This window comes from Radiomyces spectabilis (genome assembly GCF_025331425.1).
Source record: "Radiomyces spectabilis strain NRRL 2753 chromosome Unknown BYT42scaffold_17, whole genome shotgun sequence".
NCBI lineage: Eukaryota > Fungi > Mucoromycota > Mucoromycetes > Mucorales > Radiomycetaceae > Radiomyces > Radiomyces spectabilis.
Genome location: NW_026251942.1, coordinates 175292 through 192285, shown reverse-complemented (window position 1 = coordinate 192285; position 16994 = coordinate 175292). Strand labels below are relative to the sequence as shown.

At 42.4% G+C, this 16994-nt stretch overlaps 6 protein-coding genes across 6 annotated transcripts; 4 read left to right on the top strand and 2 right to left on the bottom strand.

Annotated features, from left to right (window-relative positions):
* Positions 1-113: 113 nt before the first annotated feature.
* Positions 114-3123, bottom strand: BYT42DRAFT_588395 (glutamate-cysteine ligase-domain-containing protein). Its single transcript, XM_051570261.1, has 10 exons — positions 2882-3123; positions 2693-2814; positions 2337-2630; positions 1954-2248; positions 1768-1884; positions 1440-1700; positions 1176-1373; positions 1016-1097; positions 880-944; positions 114-793 (listed from the first exon to the last, which is right to left on the bottom strand). The coding sequence occupies exons 1-10, from the start codon at positions 3029-3031 to the stop codon at positions 500-502; spliced, it is 1878 nt and encodes a 625-aa protein (XP_051418575.1). The 5' UTR covers positions 3032-3123; the 3' UTR covers positions 114-499.
* Positions 3124-3379: 256 nt separating this feature from the next.
* BYT42DRAFT_588390 (phosphoesterase) lies at positions 3380-5229 on the top strand. The gene is made up of 5 exons (XM_051570260.1): positions 3380-3656; positions 3740-3962; positions 4078-4099; positions 4169-4599; positions 4695-5229. Exons 1-5 carry the CDS (start codon positions 3424-3426, stop codon positions 5037-5039), a joined length of 1254 nt encoding a protein of 417 aa, XP_051418574.1. The 5' UTR covers positions 3380-3423; the 3' UTR covers positions 5040-5229.
* Positions 5230-6965, top strand: BYT42DRAFT_588389 (TLC domain-containing protein). The gene is made up of 5 exons (XM_051570259.1): positions 5230-5427; positions 5544-5842; positions 5922-6209; positions 6295-6653; positions 6754-6965. The coding sequence occupies exons 1-5, from the start codon at positions 5340-5342 to the stop codon at positions 6827-6829; spliced, it is 1110 nt and encodes a 369-aa protein (XP_051418573.1). The 5' UTR covers positions 5230-5339; the 3' UTR covers positions 6830-6965.
* A 234-nt stretch (positions 6966-7199) lies between these two features.
* BYT42DRAFT_588386 (uncharacterized protein) lies at positions 7200-8145 on the top strand. Its single transcript, XM_051570258.1, has one exon. It carries the CDS (start codon positions 7269-7271, stop codon positions 8136-8138), a length of 870 nt encoding a protein of 289 aa, XP_051418572.1. The 5' UTR covers positions 7200-7268; the 3' UTR covers positions 8139-8145.
* Positions 8146-11046: 2901 nt separating this feature from the next.
* Positions 11047-11635, bottom strand: BYT42DRAFT_483351 (uncharacterized protein; the record flags this gene model as incomplete). Its single annotated transcript, XM_051563716.1, has 2 exons — positions 11047-11118; positions 11195-11635. Coding segments are annotated over 2 exons (513 nt in total), but the record flags the coding sequence as incomplete, so codon positions are not given.
* A 2675-nt stretch (positions 11636-14310) lies between these two features.
* On the top strand, positions 14311-15802 carry BYT42DRAFT_588373 (phosphoribosylaminoimidazole-succinocarboxamide synthase). The gene is made up of 5 exons (XM_051570257.1): positions 14311-14412; positions 14501-14624; positions 14702-15047; positions 15143-15346; positions 15482-15802. The coding sequence occupies exons 1-5, from the start codon at positions 14396-14398 to the stop codon at positions 15685-15687; spliced, it is 897 nt and encodes a 298-aa protein (XP_051418570.1). The 5' UTR covers positions 14311-14395; the 3' UTR covers positions 15688-15802.
* The last annotated feature ends 1192 nt before the right edge of the window (positions 15803-16994 follow it).

Below are 16994 nucleotides of genomic sequence, written 5' to 3'. Positions count from 1 at the left end.
CGGCCCAGTATCGTTGAAGATTGCGCATATTCATGATGTAAAACGACTCGCCAAAAAGAGTGTGGGTGAATTTTTATCTCGTACGTCTGATCCTTGGCTGTAATCGATTTGCGCTCATTTGCATGCTGACCAATTTCGTACTGCATGGTCATGGCGGTGCATGCATATCTGCATACAGATCAGGTCCTCTGTTTGAACCAAAGAAGCGTCAAAGGATTAAGGAAGCTTTGATCTTTTTGCAACAGGTGTGACGCTGAATACAACTAGACAGTGTCTTTTTTTTTATTTACGCTGGCATCTCTAAAACAGTCTAACTGACAAAAAATCATAATGAAAGTAGTAAAAGAAATAAAATAACAAGGTGCACAGACGATTCTCCATTTCGGCAAGCAAAAAAGTTTCGTTCAATGGCGCCCCAAATAGCCAGACAACAACAATAATAAACAAGAAGAAGAAAAAAAGGGTAATAAGGGAATGAATAAAAACAGTAACACCGTATTTAGGCAGAGAAATCACCTAAAAGTTCGGGGGCTTTCACTTGACCTTTCGCAATTTGATCCACGTGTTTGATCAGATCATAATTAATGGAAGGCGAGACCACGGAATCGTTTTGATAATCAGGATGATTCATCACAAAGTGACGAAGATAAGATGCACCAGTCATCAACTCGCCACTCGCTCGCTTGCTGATCAAAGAAAGATAAGACGAGATCTTGCATCGTGTTTCAATATCAATATTGGTACTGTTCAAGTAGCTGTGAATCAAAGGCACCAAACCAGGGAAGCCGTGTTCCTAGGAAAATTCGTAAAATAAACAATTCATCAGCTTCAACATCACGCCATCACAAATGGAGTCTTATTTTTTTTTTCTTTTCATACCTTGCCATTGATAATTTCGTTCATGGTCATTAATTCATAATCATCATTCTCCTCATCTGTATTGGCTGCCATGCACACACAAAAATGAATACTTTTTGGTCAACTTCTTTTTTCTTTTCCAGCAGGTCACACTTACAAGGGAATACATTCTTTCGGAAATAGAATTGTTCATTTACTGCCGCCCCACGATGATGGGCCGTCTGCATATTGGCATCCACCTAAACAAAAAGTGACATTTCGTTAACTTCTTGGCATCCCGAAGCTCGGTGGCTCCCAAGATCCGGAGCTACTTTTACCTTGGAAATCGGCATGTAAAAGTTGAGTCCGAAACTCAGAATCACGCGTGTCAGTAGAACAATGAACACGGCAAAGGCGGCATTTTCGAAATCGGTCAACTGCACTTCCATGCTTCGGAATTCCACACGCCATCCAATGTCGGAATTCGGTGGCGGGGGCTTGAATCGGACGGTTTGCCAATTCGTCGATTGCAAATTCTATAAAAAAAAAAACGGGTTCGCATTAGAGATCATCAAGCGCCATTTTATATAAAAGGATGATACCTCAAAGTGATCGGCGGAATTTTCGTCGTCCAAATCCAAGAATTCTTTAAAGATGACCAATGGATCGCGAATGAACAGATGGGAAATGTGTTTGGCCAATAAATCATCAATGTCGTTGGTTCGCAGTTTTTCGTAAATATCCTTATCATACACAAGATCAAGATCGTTGTACTTGTTTTTGAACGTGGCATCCTTGGAAATGTAGCAATCGATGGAATCATAGCGAGATTTGTTAATGACAAAACGATTGTTCTTCAATGGCTATAAACAAAAAGAGTCAGAAAAAAAGGCCACTTATATCATGAAACATACAAAAACAAAAACCTACCTCGAGTCCTCTTTCTTCTGGTGTACGATCATCGACAGCGGCAGCAATCACATTCCAACGACTATCCACATCAGCCAAATAACCACGGAAAATAGGAGCGGCGGCCGTTAAAGCCAACTGCGAAACACACACATTGTTTGATATGGTTAGTCAAGGTTGCAATGAAGCGCGGTTTTGTTGTTTTACCATAATGGGGGCCACGGGAGCCAACTGATCATACAATCGTCTTGCTTCATCAATGTTGCATGCTTGGAACGTGATCTGGAGACAACAACAGCCCATACCAAAAGCCATGGCATCCATATAGATGTGGTCCGGTTTGGCTGCACCTTGCTTGGCTTCCTTATCGTGAACAAACCAATCGCGATCCCATGGAATGGTAGGATCAATGAACGGTTTCGGGGTGTTTTTATCGTGGAAAATAGGCATGTTGATCTCCACTTTGGCTCCACGTCGACGACGAATATTGGCAGTCAATGTACTACACAAAAAAAAAAAAAACATGCATCAGCTTATCCATACCGACTTGCCTATCTCAAGAGAGGGGTCCAAAATGAGAAACTACTAACGGGAATCTGGCGTGGGGATTAATAATCTCATCAGGTACAAATAAACTCTGACACGCTTCGCCTCGGGGTTCATGATCGGGTTCCAATTCACCGGGACAGCCCAGACGAGGGTAATTGACGAGAGTCATTGGCAGCATGTTGGAAGGCATTTTTTCTTTGGCCAAACGACGACGTAATTTCATGTTGCTTTCGACTTTGCCGAGATCTCGGAAGGTGGATCCATACGGTGATCCCGGAGTAGCCTCCAACATGAATCGACCATATTCGGGTCTCCATAGAGCTTCCAGCGTTTCACTTTGTTTTTTTATCCACATGTAAATTTCAAGCGTTCATGTACCTGTGGATTGGATGCTTACGTGCTTTCGCCATTCAGTACAGCCACTTCGGGTTGTTGCAGTTGGGCAAGGATATCAAACACAGTCAAGGATAATTTGCATCGTTTTTGCTCTTCGTCACACTCGACCACTACATACTCGACCTATTGGCTAGTTTGTAAGACTTTGTGCTGTGAAGTTTGATGACTTGGTCCACGGGCAGACATTTACCTCGTCACCCCAAAGCAGGCATTGCTTTTGCTGAGCTTTTTGTTTGCGATAAATGGCGAGAAACTGTTCAATGCCGTGGGTGCGGACATGGTCTGCATACTTCTTGGCCTCACTCCAAGGCAAAGGTGTTCCCAAAGATAAAAGCCCCATCACACACACGCAAAACTAAAGAAGACGAGAACAAAGACAAGTAGGAAAAAAAAAAATTGAAAGACCAAAGGGACAATGAAGCAACAACAGGGGATTTTTTTGAATTTTTTTCTTTCAATTACCGAATATGGAAGGTAGATGGTGCAATGGATGAGCAAGCCACTGACATGCCTGGATTTCAAACCGCGATTGCTGACAAATGCAACCCGTTGGTATCGCGTCGAAGATCAAAGAAATCTTATCAAGGTTGCAACATGAGAAAAACCATAAAATAGTATTGCATATGATTGCAACTCCTTTATAGACTTGAAAAATTTATGACACCCACATTATTATATATATAATCATCGGAAGCTGTAGGATGGTATCTTTGAATAAAGCCTTAAAACAGCATGCGTAATTCCCTCCTCTTTTATTTAATAACATTGTTGCTTTGGCCCGTGAGCCGATCAAATCCAATCGAAACGCTGGTTGTTTTGATGATGGAGAATCACAGTTTTGATCATTTTCTTGGTCAACTCAAAGACATTCGTCCCGACGTCGATGGTTCCGACGCGTCGATGTGCAATCCCATCGACACTTCGGATGATGAGCAAATATGTGTAACCCATGACGGGCTGTTTCAGTAAATCCCCTTTTTTCAAACACTTTGCGTCGCTGCTTGGACAAGCGAAAATGAACTGACCCTGGTTTTTTTGGTTGTTGTAGTACACAAGAACCTGAAAACTTTATTCCCGATGTGAACCAACAGATTTACAATATTCCTTTTGGCACTTCACCTGCCCCGGACGCTTCGCCCAACATGAAAGGATTTGTAGCCAATTACGTTCGTTACCGAGGCAAAGACAAAGCCGCCGAAATCATGCAAGGCCTGAACCAATCCACCTTGCCCGTTCTATATACCTTAGTCCAAGAATATGCCATCTCCGACGTAAGCTTTCCCTTTTCTGTTTTTTTCCAATAACACCACCAATCAACGTACGACATCGATAACCCTTATAATCCATATGTAACATTTTATTTTATTTTACTTTTATACACTGCAGCGGTGGTTTTCTTCTGTTCCAGGTGAGTTGATTCAGAGAGCGCGGTTTCAACATTTTTTCAATCCACTCAAAATGGGGGATTCTTGATAAGGGTCAACATTTCCGAACCGTAATTTTTTGCATGCGGCGACGGCGGGGGGTGTAGTAAATAACGATATTCCTCCTTTGGGATACCCGCTCACCACGACATTTGAAAAACTTCACGCCATCAATGTGAGTTATGGAATTTATTCGGCTTCACCCATACCTTCGACGATCTTGTATCGATACTTTCGATCGCCCTTGCGCCGTCCCGGGACGACCATGGATCAGTTTTATATAGATGCGGAGAAAGGCGTTCTGCCTTCTTACACGTACATTGAGCCTGCCCTATTTGGAGTCGATCAACGTTTGCGTAACGATCAACATCCTCATGCAGGATCGTTTTACGATATTCGAAGAGGTGAATTGTTTTACAAACAAGTCTACGAAGCGTTGCGTGCCAGTCCTCAATGGAACAATCTACTCTTTCTGCTAGTCTGGGTAAGGTCGGTGGATTGGATTCAGAAATGAGATTTTTTGCATTGGGAATGGACTCACAATTTTTTCTCCTCCCCCTTTTTTCTTTTTTGGCTCAGGATGAACATGGCGGGTTTTTCGATCATGTTGCGCCTCCGACAGATGTGGCGAATCCTGATGGTATCACAGACCCTTCATTCGACTTTACGCGACTTGGAATAAGGGTGCCTGCGATTTTAATTTCACCATGGATTCCCAAGGGGTTACTGATTCCCCAGACTGACATCTTTGAACACAGCTCGGTCCCGAGTACTCTTCATGAATTGTTCGGCATGGATCATCTCACTGCCCGGGATCGGTCCGCTCGGCCGTTTCATACTTATGCCAACCTTTCGGAACCACGCACCGATTGTATCAAAACGCTTCCAAACCCTGCATGGCAGTTTGATGCATCTTATTCATGATTAGAAAAGATCTTTCATTCTGAAATAATCCCTTGAACTCTAATTCTTGTACAAAATCTTGGTCTTATTTTTTTTCTTCCCTGCAGACCCAAATGAAAGAAAATGGAAATGATCGGCCTTTTAAAAAAATATTTCGTCGAAACTTGGGGGGAATTTTTTTTAATTATTTTGTTTTTTTTCGACCGATTTTTTACAAGCAACACAGAGACTCCGATTAAGAAGAAGAGCAAGCTTTCCTTCTTTTTTATTTGTGTTTGGTTCTTTTTTCCTTTTTTTTTTCTTCTAATCCCCTCAGTAACCATGAAAGCAAAGGCACCGTTGAAAAGCGGTAAAGCTCGATCATCGAAACTCAAACAATTCACACATTACCTTGCTCAGCATCAAATTGGTAAAGAAAAAGAACAACAACAAAAAACTGTCAAAACGACACCCGTACCTTGTTGAGAACAAAAAAGAAAAATACTTATGCAACGAAATGGTTGGCGTGTCTATATACATTTATAGGGTTTCCGCTTCGTATCATAGCACCGGTGCTCATCGGTTACCTATTCCGTTTTCCTTACTTTGATAAGCTCATCTTCATCAGTAATGAACGGCCAGACGGACGATTCGAGAAAAGCCTTTGGGACATTCCCTTTTTACTGTTTTATATCTGCGTATTCACCGTCTTGCGTGCCCTTGCCATGACTTATATCCTTATTCCGCTTGCCGTACGAACCCATGTCGCCCGCAAAAAGCATCAACGATTCGCTGAACAGTCATGGTCCTTTATTTATTACACCATCAGCTTTAGCTACGGTATTGTAAGCACAAGAGACATGGCCCACATGACCGACACATGCATTGACCACTGGCTGGAATTTTTTTTCGGGGTTTTTGTAGTATGTAATGTACCATTCGCCTTGGTGGTTCGACACGACGTATTTTTGGCGGGATTATCCTGTGCTGGATTACACTCAGGAGTTTAAATACTATTATCTGCTTCAGTTTGCGTTTTGGCTTCAACAGATTTTCGTTTTGCAAATCGAGGCTCCTCGCAAAGATTACCGAGAATTGGTTATGCATCACATTAATACCCTTTTGCTGATCAGTTTGAGTTACGGATGTAACTTTACTCGTGTGGGCAATGCCGTATTTGTGTGCATGGATCTTCCCGACGCTTTCTTGGCAGTAAGTTGATGATGAAACACTCCACCAATGAAAGAGGGGAAATCGGTCATTTAACAGATGCTCACATTGGTGATACACCATTTAGCTTGCGAAATCACTCAATTACATGATTCCGGGCTATATTTGCAATACCACCTTTGTATGTATGCTGATCTCTTGGATGTACACTCGCGTGTACTTGTACGGCCGCATTATCTGGTCCACCTATACCGAGCCTGAATTGTACGTGCCGGAATTTAAACTGGCTCCCTTGAGCGGCCACTTTTTCCCGTGGTTTGTAAAGTATATTATTCTTGGTTTGATGCTCGGTCTCTACTTTTTGATCCTGTTCTGGACCGCCATGATTTTCAAGGTCCTGTACAAAATGGTCACCGATACCGCCAAGGATGTTCGATCCGATGATGAAGACGAAGATCAACACATTGCCATGGAACACTATGAAGGGTAACCTAGGAATTTCTGCAAAAAAAAAAAAAAAAAAAAAAAAAAAACAATGGGGATGTCGCGTAATATTCATGCATGATGCTTTACTTTTTTTTTGCAGACACAGCACGTCTACGGATGTTTATCGACAAGCGAATCAACGTTTGACGAAAGCAAATACGAATGGAAAAGCGTGATGAGGGAGCTTCTTAATATCGATTCTTATTTTTTTGTTATAATGGTATTTGTTGTTGTTGTTGTTGTTGTTTTTTATTCTTCATTTTTTTTATCTATTGTGTTAACTAGAGAAAAACCGCTAATAATACTCTTAATCATGGAATCTTCAATTCTTTTTGCTATGTAAACGTCATTTCCCTGGTTGGAACCAATGGACACCAATGCTTGTCCAGTTGTTGTCCTCATAACCATATGTCAAATTGTGTCATGATCGTCTTTCATTTATTTATTTTTTGGAAAAAAGAACCGAGCCACCACTGGGCAATATTTTTTCAGCCAAACATAGTTTATTTCAATGTTTGTTATGTCAAAGATGCAAATATACATGATAATTGCGCTTTTTTTTTACAAACGGAAAAAGAGAATTGACTGACAATTTTATTGTCTTTACCATCCATCATGCCAGTCTACAACGCTTGTGTCGGTAAGCGGCCGCCAAGAAGCCTGCTTATTCGGTGGGCTTTGCTTGCCACGTTTTGCTTTCAATGGACAAACGTCCAAGGAACCCATCACGATCATTCGGCTACACCAAGAGATCCGGCTTGGCTCTTGGGGGTGAACCTCGACGACATACCCAACGCGCCTATCAGACCTGTGGGATCCGGTGTATGCCCAGATGCAAAGTGTGACGGCACAGATAATGAAAAATGTTTCGAAAACTGTGCAGCCGTGGCCTCCGCGTCGGATGTCTATGGGTGTCCTCGCGACCGTCATTGGGCATTGACGTTTGATGACGGTCCCAGTGCTCTGACCGCTTCCTTGTTGGATGTTCTCGATGAGTATCAGGTCAAGGCCACCTTTTGTGTTCTCGGAGCCCAAGTCGAGAAATTTCCCCATCTTGTCAAACGCGCTTTCCTTGCAGGCCATCAAATTGCCTCGCACACCTACTCGCACCCTCATCTCATGAGTTTGACCAACGAGGAAATCGTCTACGAAATGAAAGCCACTGAAAAGGCCATTGAAGCCGCCACCGGCAGCCGACCTCGGTACATGCGTCCACCTTACGGGGAAGCCGATGCACGCGTCAAGGCCATCATGCGCGCTCTGGGCTATAAAATGCTCCTGTGGAACGTGGATCCCACCGATTACAAGATTCACAGAGAACCAGACGCCCCGGAACTCATTGAAGAAGTCTTTTACGACATTATCTCGGGCAAGTCCCCCAGTCCCAACCCCCATGATGATGAAGGATTTATCAGTCTCCAACATGGTCAGTGCTTATTTATTTTTCGTTGCTATGTTCGCTCTTGTGGTGTCTTGAAAGACTAAAAATGGATCAAATGTTGTAGATATTTTCAATTCGTCAGTGTCTCGGGTGCCTTATATCATTGATTTGTTGCAAGAGAACGGGTTCCATTTCCGGACGGCAGCGGAATGTGTCGACGATCACGAACCCCATGATCTTCTCGCCAAACCCGTATTGGCTCAGGCCGTGATTCCTCGGTGGGACGATCCAGCCCCCCAAAAGGAGCCGCCCATGGAAAAAATTGGAGCCGTCACTGCATTCAACACGCATTACAATATCCCCATCCAATCCGGGGCTGCTGTTCGCACCCTTCAGAGTAACACTGTCGCCATCCTTGTAAGCACGTTGCTCCTCGGATTTTTGTAAATCAGGATGATATTGTATTGTAGCTCACTCGATGAAGCGACATTTGTTTTTTTTTCGGGACCAATAAAACCCCACTTACGTTCCTCGTTGGTCAAATTGGGCCATTTCTAGATGATGCATGGTCTTTATTGCCAAAAACTTATGTTCTCTTGAACTTTTTTTTATTCTGGTTTATTTTAGAAAGGAGAGATCATTCTAGTGTATTTGCTTGAAATTGATTGCCCAATTTCATCTTTGCACACCCTACAACATTGACCCGCTTATTAACTGTGGCACCATCCGTATTGAAATCAAATTTCGAGCCATTCTCTCATCCTTCATCAACAGTGTGTGTCTCCCTTTCTAAAATAACGGCGTGTGGAATAGCACCCAGACAAAGTATCATGGATGGGCCAACCAAGGCTCATGCTTAATCAAGATGAATTCGTACAGTCAACGAATTTCTTGTCTCGTACGTATTGTATAATGGATCGTGATAGGACCCACGTATCACCAACTCTTTTTTAGCTTGGTTTTGCATCGGAGTAACAGAATACAATGGTCTCCCGCGGTATATTGACAAGAGTAACACAGTCTGTTTGTATGTATTGATGACCGATGTCTCGCTTCTTCTTCCTTCAAGCGATTGCTACCGAAAAATGTCAAAGAGCCGTTTATGGATAATATCGCCATCAGTATCACCCAATACGGATAAATACCGTCCTTAATTCTTTTTCCGAAAATTGCTTAATCAAGAACAAACGATGAGTCGATATGTCACGTTGTACGAGAATGCTTATCTCAGAAATCTAATTTGTTGACGAGACCATCCGTTAATGCGAATCACGGTACAACTGTATATCCGCTTTACATCTTCGCCGCTTGGAAATGTATTTTGACATGGACCATGACATTGCAACAAACCGTTTATAGCTGTAACTGGTATACGAAAATGAAGGGATCTGCTTACAAAATTATCGTGAAAAGTGAGGTGAAAGCTGAGTATGTTATACCATGCATAAAAAAAACACCCCAGCAAGAGCTTCCCAGCAAGAGCAGGCTGACCTTGCATTGGATGACGACGGCAGTTTGGGTGTGGATATTTAGTCAATCACCCTACGTACAAAGCCGATTAGAAATGCGCATCTTTTGACTTGCAAAAGATAAGCACAAACAACATTGATTTAAGAAAAGACTTGGTCTGTATGTTGTCCATTAGGTAGCAGTCGTCGATACCGCGGCTCTGTTCATCTGTATAGGGCAGCGTTGTAGAAATTGTATCGCCAAGAAAATTATTCTTTAACCGTTGACAAATTGGGTTTCTTTCAAGACCGTCAAGATGGTTTCTTTTAGCTCTTAAAGGTAGCCCATGCCAAGACACGACACGATCTCCTAGATGACGTGGGAGTAAACGTGATGGATGAGGCTTGGCCTTTTGGAACGAAAAGATGACACGGCACTCGATGACACCTTTTTATCGTACATTGGCCCATCCAGTGATCATCCTCTACAGAGGATGGGAAATATTATATTTCATTTTTGCGCAACCGGCCCATTCTTTTAGAAATTATAGCAGTAATTTGCCTCCAGCGAATTCATTCACTTTGTCAGGATCCATAACCCATCCTATTTTTTCAAGATAGCGCGCGCGACCTCTCTTTGCAATAAGGGTACATTAAAACATCATGTTTCTCATTTTCTTCCGTTTCGTTGGCGTTGGCTGAAAAAGTGTGTAACCTAATTTTTGTGTTGCCTCATGTATCATGCTAAACTTTAAACCTTGGAACAGAGTAATCACACTGCAATCAGCTGCAAGGGAAGAGGATAAAAAAAAATTAGGGTGCTCACCGATTAAAATCGAGAGATACATACTGGATGTGTGTGAAGAAGGTGAGAAAGGCGCGTTGTATCCACCATGAATTGTAAGGACTTGGTGATTTTTTTTTAAAAAGTAAAGGACATAACAAAGATTTGTTATAAAATACAATTAAGATTTGTGGTAAATTCACATGATACTATAGAGACAAAATAAAAACAATCGTTTGAATCTGCTTTGAATGATATCGCTCAGGGGGCGGAAATGGAGGTTTTTAGAGGAGACAAAAAAAAAATATGCAAAAACTTGCTAATGGGATACCACAGCGTTCTCACCGTTATGTAAGGAGTCGCCTAGGGCGATATCATTTACTGGAGGGTGAAAGTCACCGACAGCATAGCGATGGCCAATGAAAAGATGACGGCAGGATAACGAGCGTCTGCAGCGTTGTCGAACGATTGAGCGCTGACAGGTTGATCTACGGCTGGATCGCCCTTGGGTGCTCCCGTGCCAGGCATGGTGTCATTCTTCGTGTTGCTAGTCGATGAGGAAGAGTTGGGTGGAACCACGTTATCGCCCGATGGAACAGGAACAAGTGGAGAAGAAGAAGCAGACGATGATGAGGAAGAGGAAGCCTTGGTGGAAGGAACCGCCGTCGCTGGTGGTGTGGTGGGGGCCACCGGCGTACCTGCCGCTTTCGTGGCACTCTTGGTAGCCGAAGGTGAAGGCGCAGGTGGAGGAATCGCCGCACCACCATTATCCAATGGCCCACTGTAATCACCAGGAATGATGTGAGCACATCCCTTTTCGGAGATACCACGATTGCAAGTTCGGTCATCGTTCTATGAAAGAAATATAAGGTGAGCAAGGTCATGGTTTTTTTTTTCTTCTTCTTCACTTGGATGGGAGATAACTTACACAGCATCGCATGCAGTAGGTACGACCGGTGGGTTCGATCAGATTGACATAGTACTTCCAGCCAGCACAGGAGGAGCCATCGGGTGCTTTGATATCGTATTGACCTCCGTCATCATTGACATCCAGATTCGCTTTGGTAGGATCGATTTGACCCGTCACTTGAACATATTTATCCGTGGCAACAAAGTGAGCCGACTGAATGAATCCAGCAGGTATTTTACCGGCATTGGTGGCCTTGGGCGTGTTGCCCATACAAAACGCCTGAGCATTCCATTCCGTGTCGGCAATATTGCGGTCCGCCGAATCGGTGGGTGGTAAAAAGACGCAAAAATTGGTCGCATCGACGACCTGGGCCACTTGCCCAAAGGCATTGACCATGGACGCCAGTAATGATACCGACGCAACAATGGAAGGCGTAGTGAATTTCATTACAACAGTTGATTAACGTAGATCAGAGGAAATAATAAACAGATAGATGAACAAAAGAACCCCAGAAAAAAAAAGGACTCTTTCAAAAGCGTATAAAATCAACTATAAAGGAAAAGAAAAAGAGGGAAAAGAAAAAAATAGGATGGATTCCAAAAAAAGGAATAATGTATAAAAAGAAAAAGATTGACGATTAAAGATACAAACAAGGGATAAAAAAGAAAAAAAACGGCTTAAATAATTGTTTGGATCCAGGTGCACATTTTCCGAATCGAGGAGTGCGCGACAATCCCTCACGATCAAAAAATAGCATCCGTGGGACAATGCAATGTTACATTTTCTTTTGTTCGGACTTGAATCGACTCGAGGTGAAGCTGTTTTTGGATCAAGAGCACAGACACTCTCTATTTTTTGATATTCTTACTCCTCCAATGATCTTCCTCTCGACTTTTTTTTCCTAGTATCATGACCTCCTTGCACTTTATTTCTGTGTTAGTTGAAGGGGATCCAATCATCTAATCTCTTAGTCAAACCTCTTATGAACTGGTTGGCACAAGTTGCTTGCTTACCAATTCAACGGAGATTGAAAAAAGGGAAGGCAAACAAGAAATGACAGATCATATCAACCGCGTGAAAGCAGCACATACACAAAAAAAAGAAAAAATCGTACATCGTACATCGTAAATCACCCACCTTTTCTTCGTCTCTATCTATGGTCTCTAGCATATGACTGTTTCCGATATCTATTTTTTTATTTTTTATTTTTTATTTTTTATTTTTTGCTATGCCCCACGGTTGCCCGTGGTCTCTTCATAGAGTAATGAGATAACCGAAAAAGAAAAGCACTACTGTTTCTGTTATCATGATTCTTGAATGCCATGCAAACAAGTGACTTGAGAGTTTTGCCTAGGGACTCGAAATCTCGAACCAAATGTCTGGCAACTTTTTTCGTTGTCAGCTGCTCTTTTTTTTATGGTTTTTCACAATACACAGTACGTTGTTGGGCAAAAATAGATCAAAGCGAAAAGGAACTTTTGAAGCACGACACATGACTCCAACCATCCAACGATGAGCAATGGTCCACACTGTCTTTCCTTAACAGCACAGGTAAGCTTTTTTTACTCGATTGTACTTGAGCCTAGGGCAATTGGTGGGTTGCAATAAAGTGGCAAAGTAAATGGATCCAGGAAATTTATGTTTCTTTCTCCTCATGATTTGGATGGAGGCAAAACGATCGATCGAGACAAGCAGCATTGATCTGAGCCTGCATCTGTCATTTATTAACTGAGATACATGGTAAAAATTTTAAGCTTGACGTTACAATGAATGGACAAGGAAGCACATTGCCTGCTGCGGATGTGGACCCGTTGAAGAAACCCCAAACTGGACATAGTCAAACGCGTGTGCGTGTCCGAATGTGCATGCCGACGTAAATAACAGTAACAGGTCATTATTAGTAGCATATTTTAGGCATCCTAATAATCCATTCTCCACTGACAAAGGTTTCCAAGGACCCCTTGATTATTAGCGACATGTCTCGAGGTATCCTCCGGAATGAGTGGCTGTTCACAGATCGTCCCTTCCAGAATCCTTTTCAGTACGGCTAGGGGGGCCTTTAGAAAACACGTTTGATAATGATAATTCTGCTGAACTCCAACGAAGGATACATACCTGGAAGGTCGAAAAGATGCGTATTCCATGGAACTATACTAATATCGAGCCTTATCCCTGAGCAGAAATGAACCAATCTCCTTTGTTGCGGGCCAGTAATTCGCTACAAAAGAAAAAAACGCAGAATTATAAGACTACGCTCAATTAAAAGATTCCAAGACGTATGGTGTAAATGTCGGTGTAAATGTCTCTGTTATAGTTTTTTTTTTTTTTTTTTTTTTTTTTTTTTTAGTGCGAAATCACTCAATGGTCAAGGTTGGAACATGCTGTTTGAATAGGCGTCATTTAGGTAGCTTGTAGTTCGCTCTTCAGACAAGACACAGGACATTAGCTTAGCTGAACCCACCCACCCACCCCCCCAATAACTTGCTTCTTTTACTAAATACCATAAAATATGAGTTCAATGCCAAGAGCTTCTTACATGGCATCTCTTTGAGGAAATACAGCGCAATTGGGAGAACACGTTCCATTGTTCCGTTTCTATTGTTCAACCAATGGATGGGTCGTGATCCAGGGGTTTCATGGATTTCATTTAGTAACATTCCATGAAGGTTCCCTAATTTTACATCGAACTCGTGTAAAAAAAAGCATACAGCTGGCTTCCCTAACTGCTGCTGTATGGGAACCCATTATTTTACAAGGCGGCTCGCAGAGGTTAACACGCCACTGAACTTGGATCCGATACCTCATTATTTGAGGCATGGGGGTTCTTCTGTCTTCAGTTTGTCTTGAAGTGGTTTGCATGACTTTTTGTTAATGTGATTTATTTCTTTTTTGGCATTTGAAGGTGTTATAGTGAGCGTTCTTTTAGGCAAAAGCACAGGATGTGTCTGATATGGTTCAAGATGGATGGGCTCGGGGTTTGAAAAATGCATGATGAAGAACGATCCAAGCCACTTTTTTAGTCATCGATTCGGTTGCCACCCCGCAATGTGTCATGATCCACAGGACCGGTTTTCCGGGCGGGCCTTTTTGGGGATCTTTTCGCTTATTGCACTGGGTTTGTATTTTCTTGGTTTCTCTTCTTTCCTTACTTTCTTTCTTTTCTCTATCTGTCTCTACTTGTGTTTGTGCGCTTTGCCTTTCTTTATACACAAGCATATCATGGCTCTTTTGAACAGGTAGATGGATAATAGTCCAATAACCTACCAAATTCAGCCACCATGCTAACGTGCCGGATGGGGTCGATTCTTATTCTTTTTTTTTTAGCGATTGTCCTGACTTGAAACTGGTGGCGCGTGGCAAAGTGCGCGATTTATACGAAGTCGACGATAACTCGCTTTTATTTGTTGCAACCGACCGTATCAGTGCTTTCGACGTCATCATGGACAATGTAGGCCGTCTTTTTTCGTCTTTATCCGCTGCTCAAACTCAACTCGCTGACTTCGTTGCTATCTTCTTTAAAAAAAGGCTATTCCCGGTAAAGGCAAGATCTTGACCCAGGTTTCGCTTTTCTGGTTCGATTTGTTGAAGGATGTGTTGCCGAACCATTTGATTACGGCCGATTTCGAAAAAATGCCGGAGAAGGTGCAGAAATACAAAAACCAATTGGAGGGACGATCGATTTTGGTCAAGAAGATGCGTGTACTTCCGATTGAAGCCATTGTGCGTGGCTATATTACTGGTTCTGGTTGGGCCGAGTACAAAAAGAAAGGCACCATTTGCGATATCGAATTACCCAAGGGTTTAGTCGAAAGCCAAAAATTGCCCGAAGTCTTATTCACTCCCAGCACCAAAGCTGAAATTGGCGATCACGGTAACGGATTTTTTTTCTGATCTTTTTTTCCGTTTTTGCATTGATCTGTTTGTTTTTTCTGCTGGTGTTTATACTGGGTTTCTTTTTATGATTAGATGAGAACATTCATCCATCCAAGATGGTGGAGATTCTCGGGGACAAGGCCTTGGCGGATAAAATCACGCAATCGGCGATTGCTTTATATACCAAAGCCAGCGAGTATGCCGCCCAGCGAGGAATTATCATTGCGGATACCAAATTTGAATTTGGTTTAGACAATCAAGGCAATCTCGTCTTGGTAGATGAAGTCCTGACACCTGGTATGTATTTTTTTGTTTTTGGTCATTGTGGCTCCTATTGCTTTTTTCGGCCTTGATTAGTTTTGACATTTTTCAAATGGATTGTCTTTTACTTTTTGGCCCGACCTCCTGACCCCTTGATACCTGGTTTTACAGATTCTTCCCGTTTCTGGCCCGCTAGCAAGTATCAACCTGGACAGACTCAGGAAAGCTTTGACAAGCAGTTCTTACGTAACTACCTTGAATCCATTGGTTTTGATAAGAAGTCCAGCATCAAACTTCCCGATGAGGTCGTGAACAACACTCTGGAAAAGTACAAGGAGGCTTATGCACTTTTGGTCGGAAAGGAAGTATCATTGTAATTGTTTTATATGTACATGATTTGTCGATAAATGCACCTAAAAAGAAAAAAAGGAAAAAATAGAAATCATTGTCACCATTTTTTTTTTTTTTCATCAACCCGAACCAACACGTGCTGACACGTAAAGGATGTACCATTAAGCAATCTGGAGGAAGAAAAAAAAGGGGAGCTTTGATTCGTAACTGGGATATGGTTTTATCGGTGGACGGTGGGGTCTGGACCATCAGGAGTATTTTAGCTGTTACGGAGCGAGGATCGAAAATGAAAAAGCCATATCCTACCCACTGATCCAACGTTAAACCAAATGGCTTGAACCTGCAATCATTAGTATAATCGAGCCCTGGGACTTATCAGTCACCCTTCGTCAAATTCCTGGATTTAGTGGCATTAATATAATAAGCTACGGGAGGATTACAGTTTTCAACATTGCACTCTCGTTAGATCGATCTCTGCTTAAAACCTTCCTATAAAGCTCGGCGCGCGCGGTCTACTAATCAAATAAGATTGGATCAAGCTTTCTTTTTCTTACATTATCAGTGCGAAAGACGACGTATCTCGAGTCCTTGATAAATGACGTTCAAATGTGATGAACTTTGCAATCTGAGAGAAAATAGGCATTTATGCTGTATTGCCAGCCAGAAGAAAGCAAGTGCTGCAGATCTGTTGACAGATTTGATCGTATGGGTCAAAAGAAGTGTCTTATTCTCAAGGCGGATGTCGGAACAGGAACGAGTTGCCGTTAATTGGCCGACCAGTTGGGGGGAATTGGTCGATATAATCTGTCAAACCAAGAAAGGTCCCTCAACTGGTATCCTCTTATGATCATTTGCTAATTGATGTACAAAGTTTTATATACAGCACTATCTCGACCTGACAGATTTTGATGATAAGTAGCTTGCAATGCCATCGATTATTTATACTTGGAAAGTATAAGCGAGCTTCGATGTTCTTCATGAATGAATTCTCCTCCGCGACCCCATGCACGGCAAACACGAGGCATACAGGCAGAGTCCAACCTTGGACGACTCTGTCACCGGGAAAGACATTGCTTTGCAAATGAAAATATGGTAATGGCATTCTTTTCCAAAGGCAACACCGCATTTTCAAGAGCCGATCTCATGAGTTGGCATTTATCGTAACGTGCTGTGACTGTCAATGGTTGGTGGCCCAGTGGCCTTTGGAAAAAATAGTGTTTCGGCAACAGCTGCACTGTCCAAAGCTGTTGGTTTTACTACAAGGATAAAAGGAAGCTGCAGGCTTGAATTGGAACGGAATCGCGACGGAAAGGAAAGACTCATTCAACAAAAT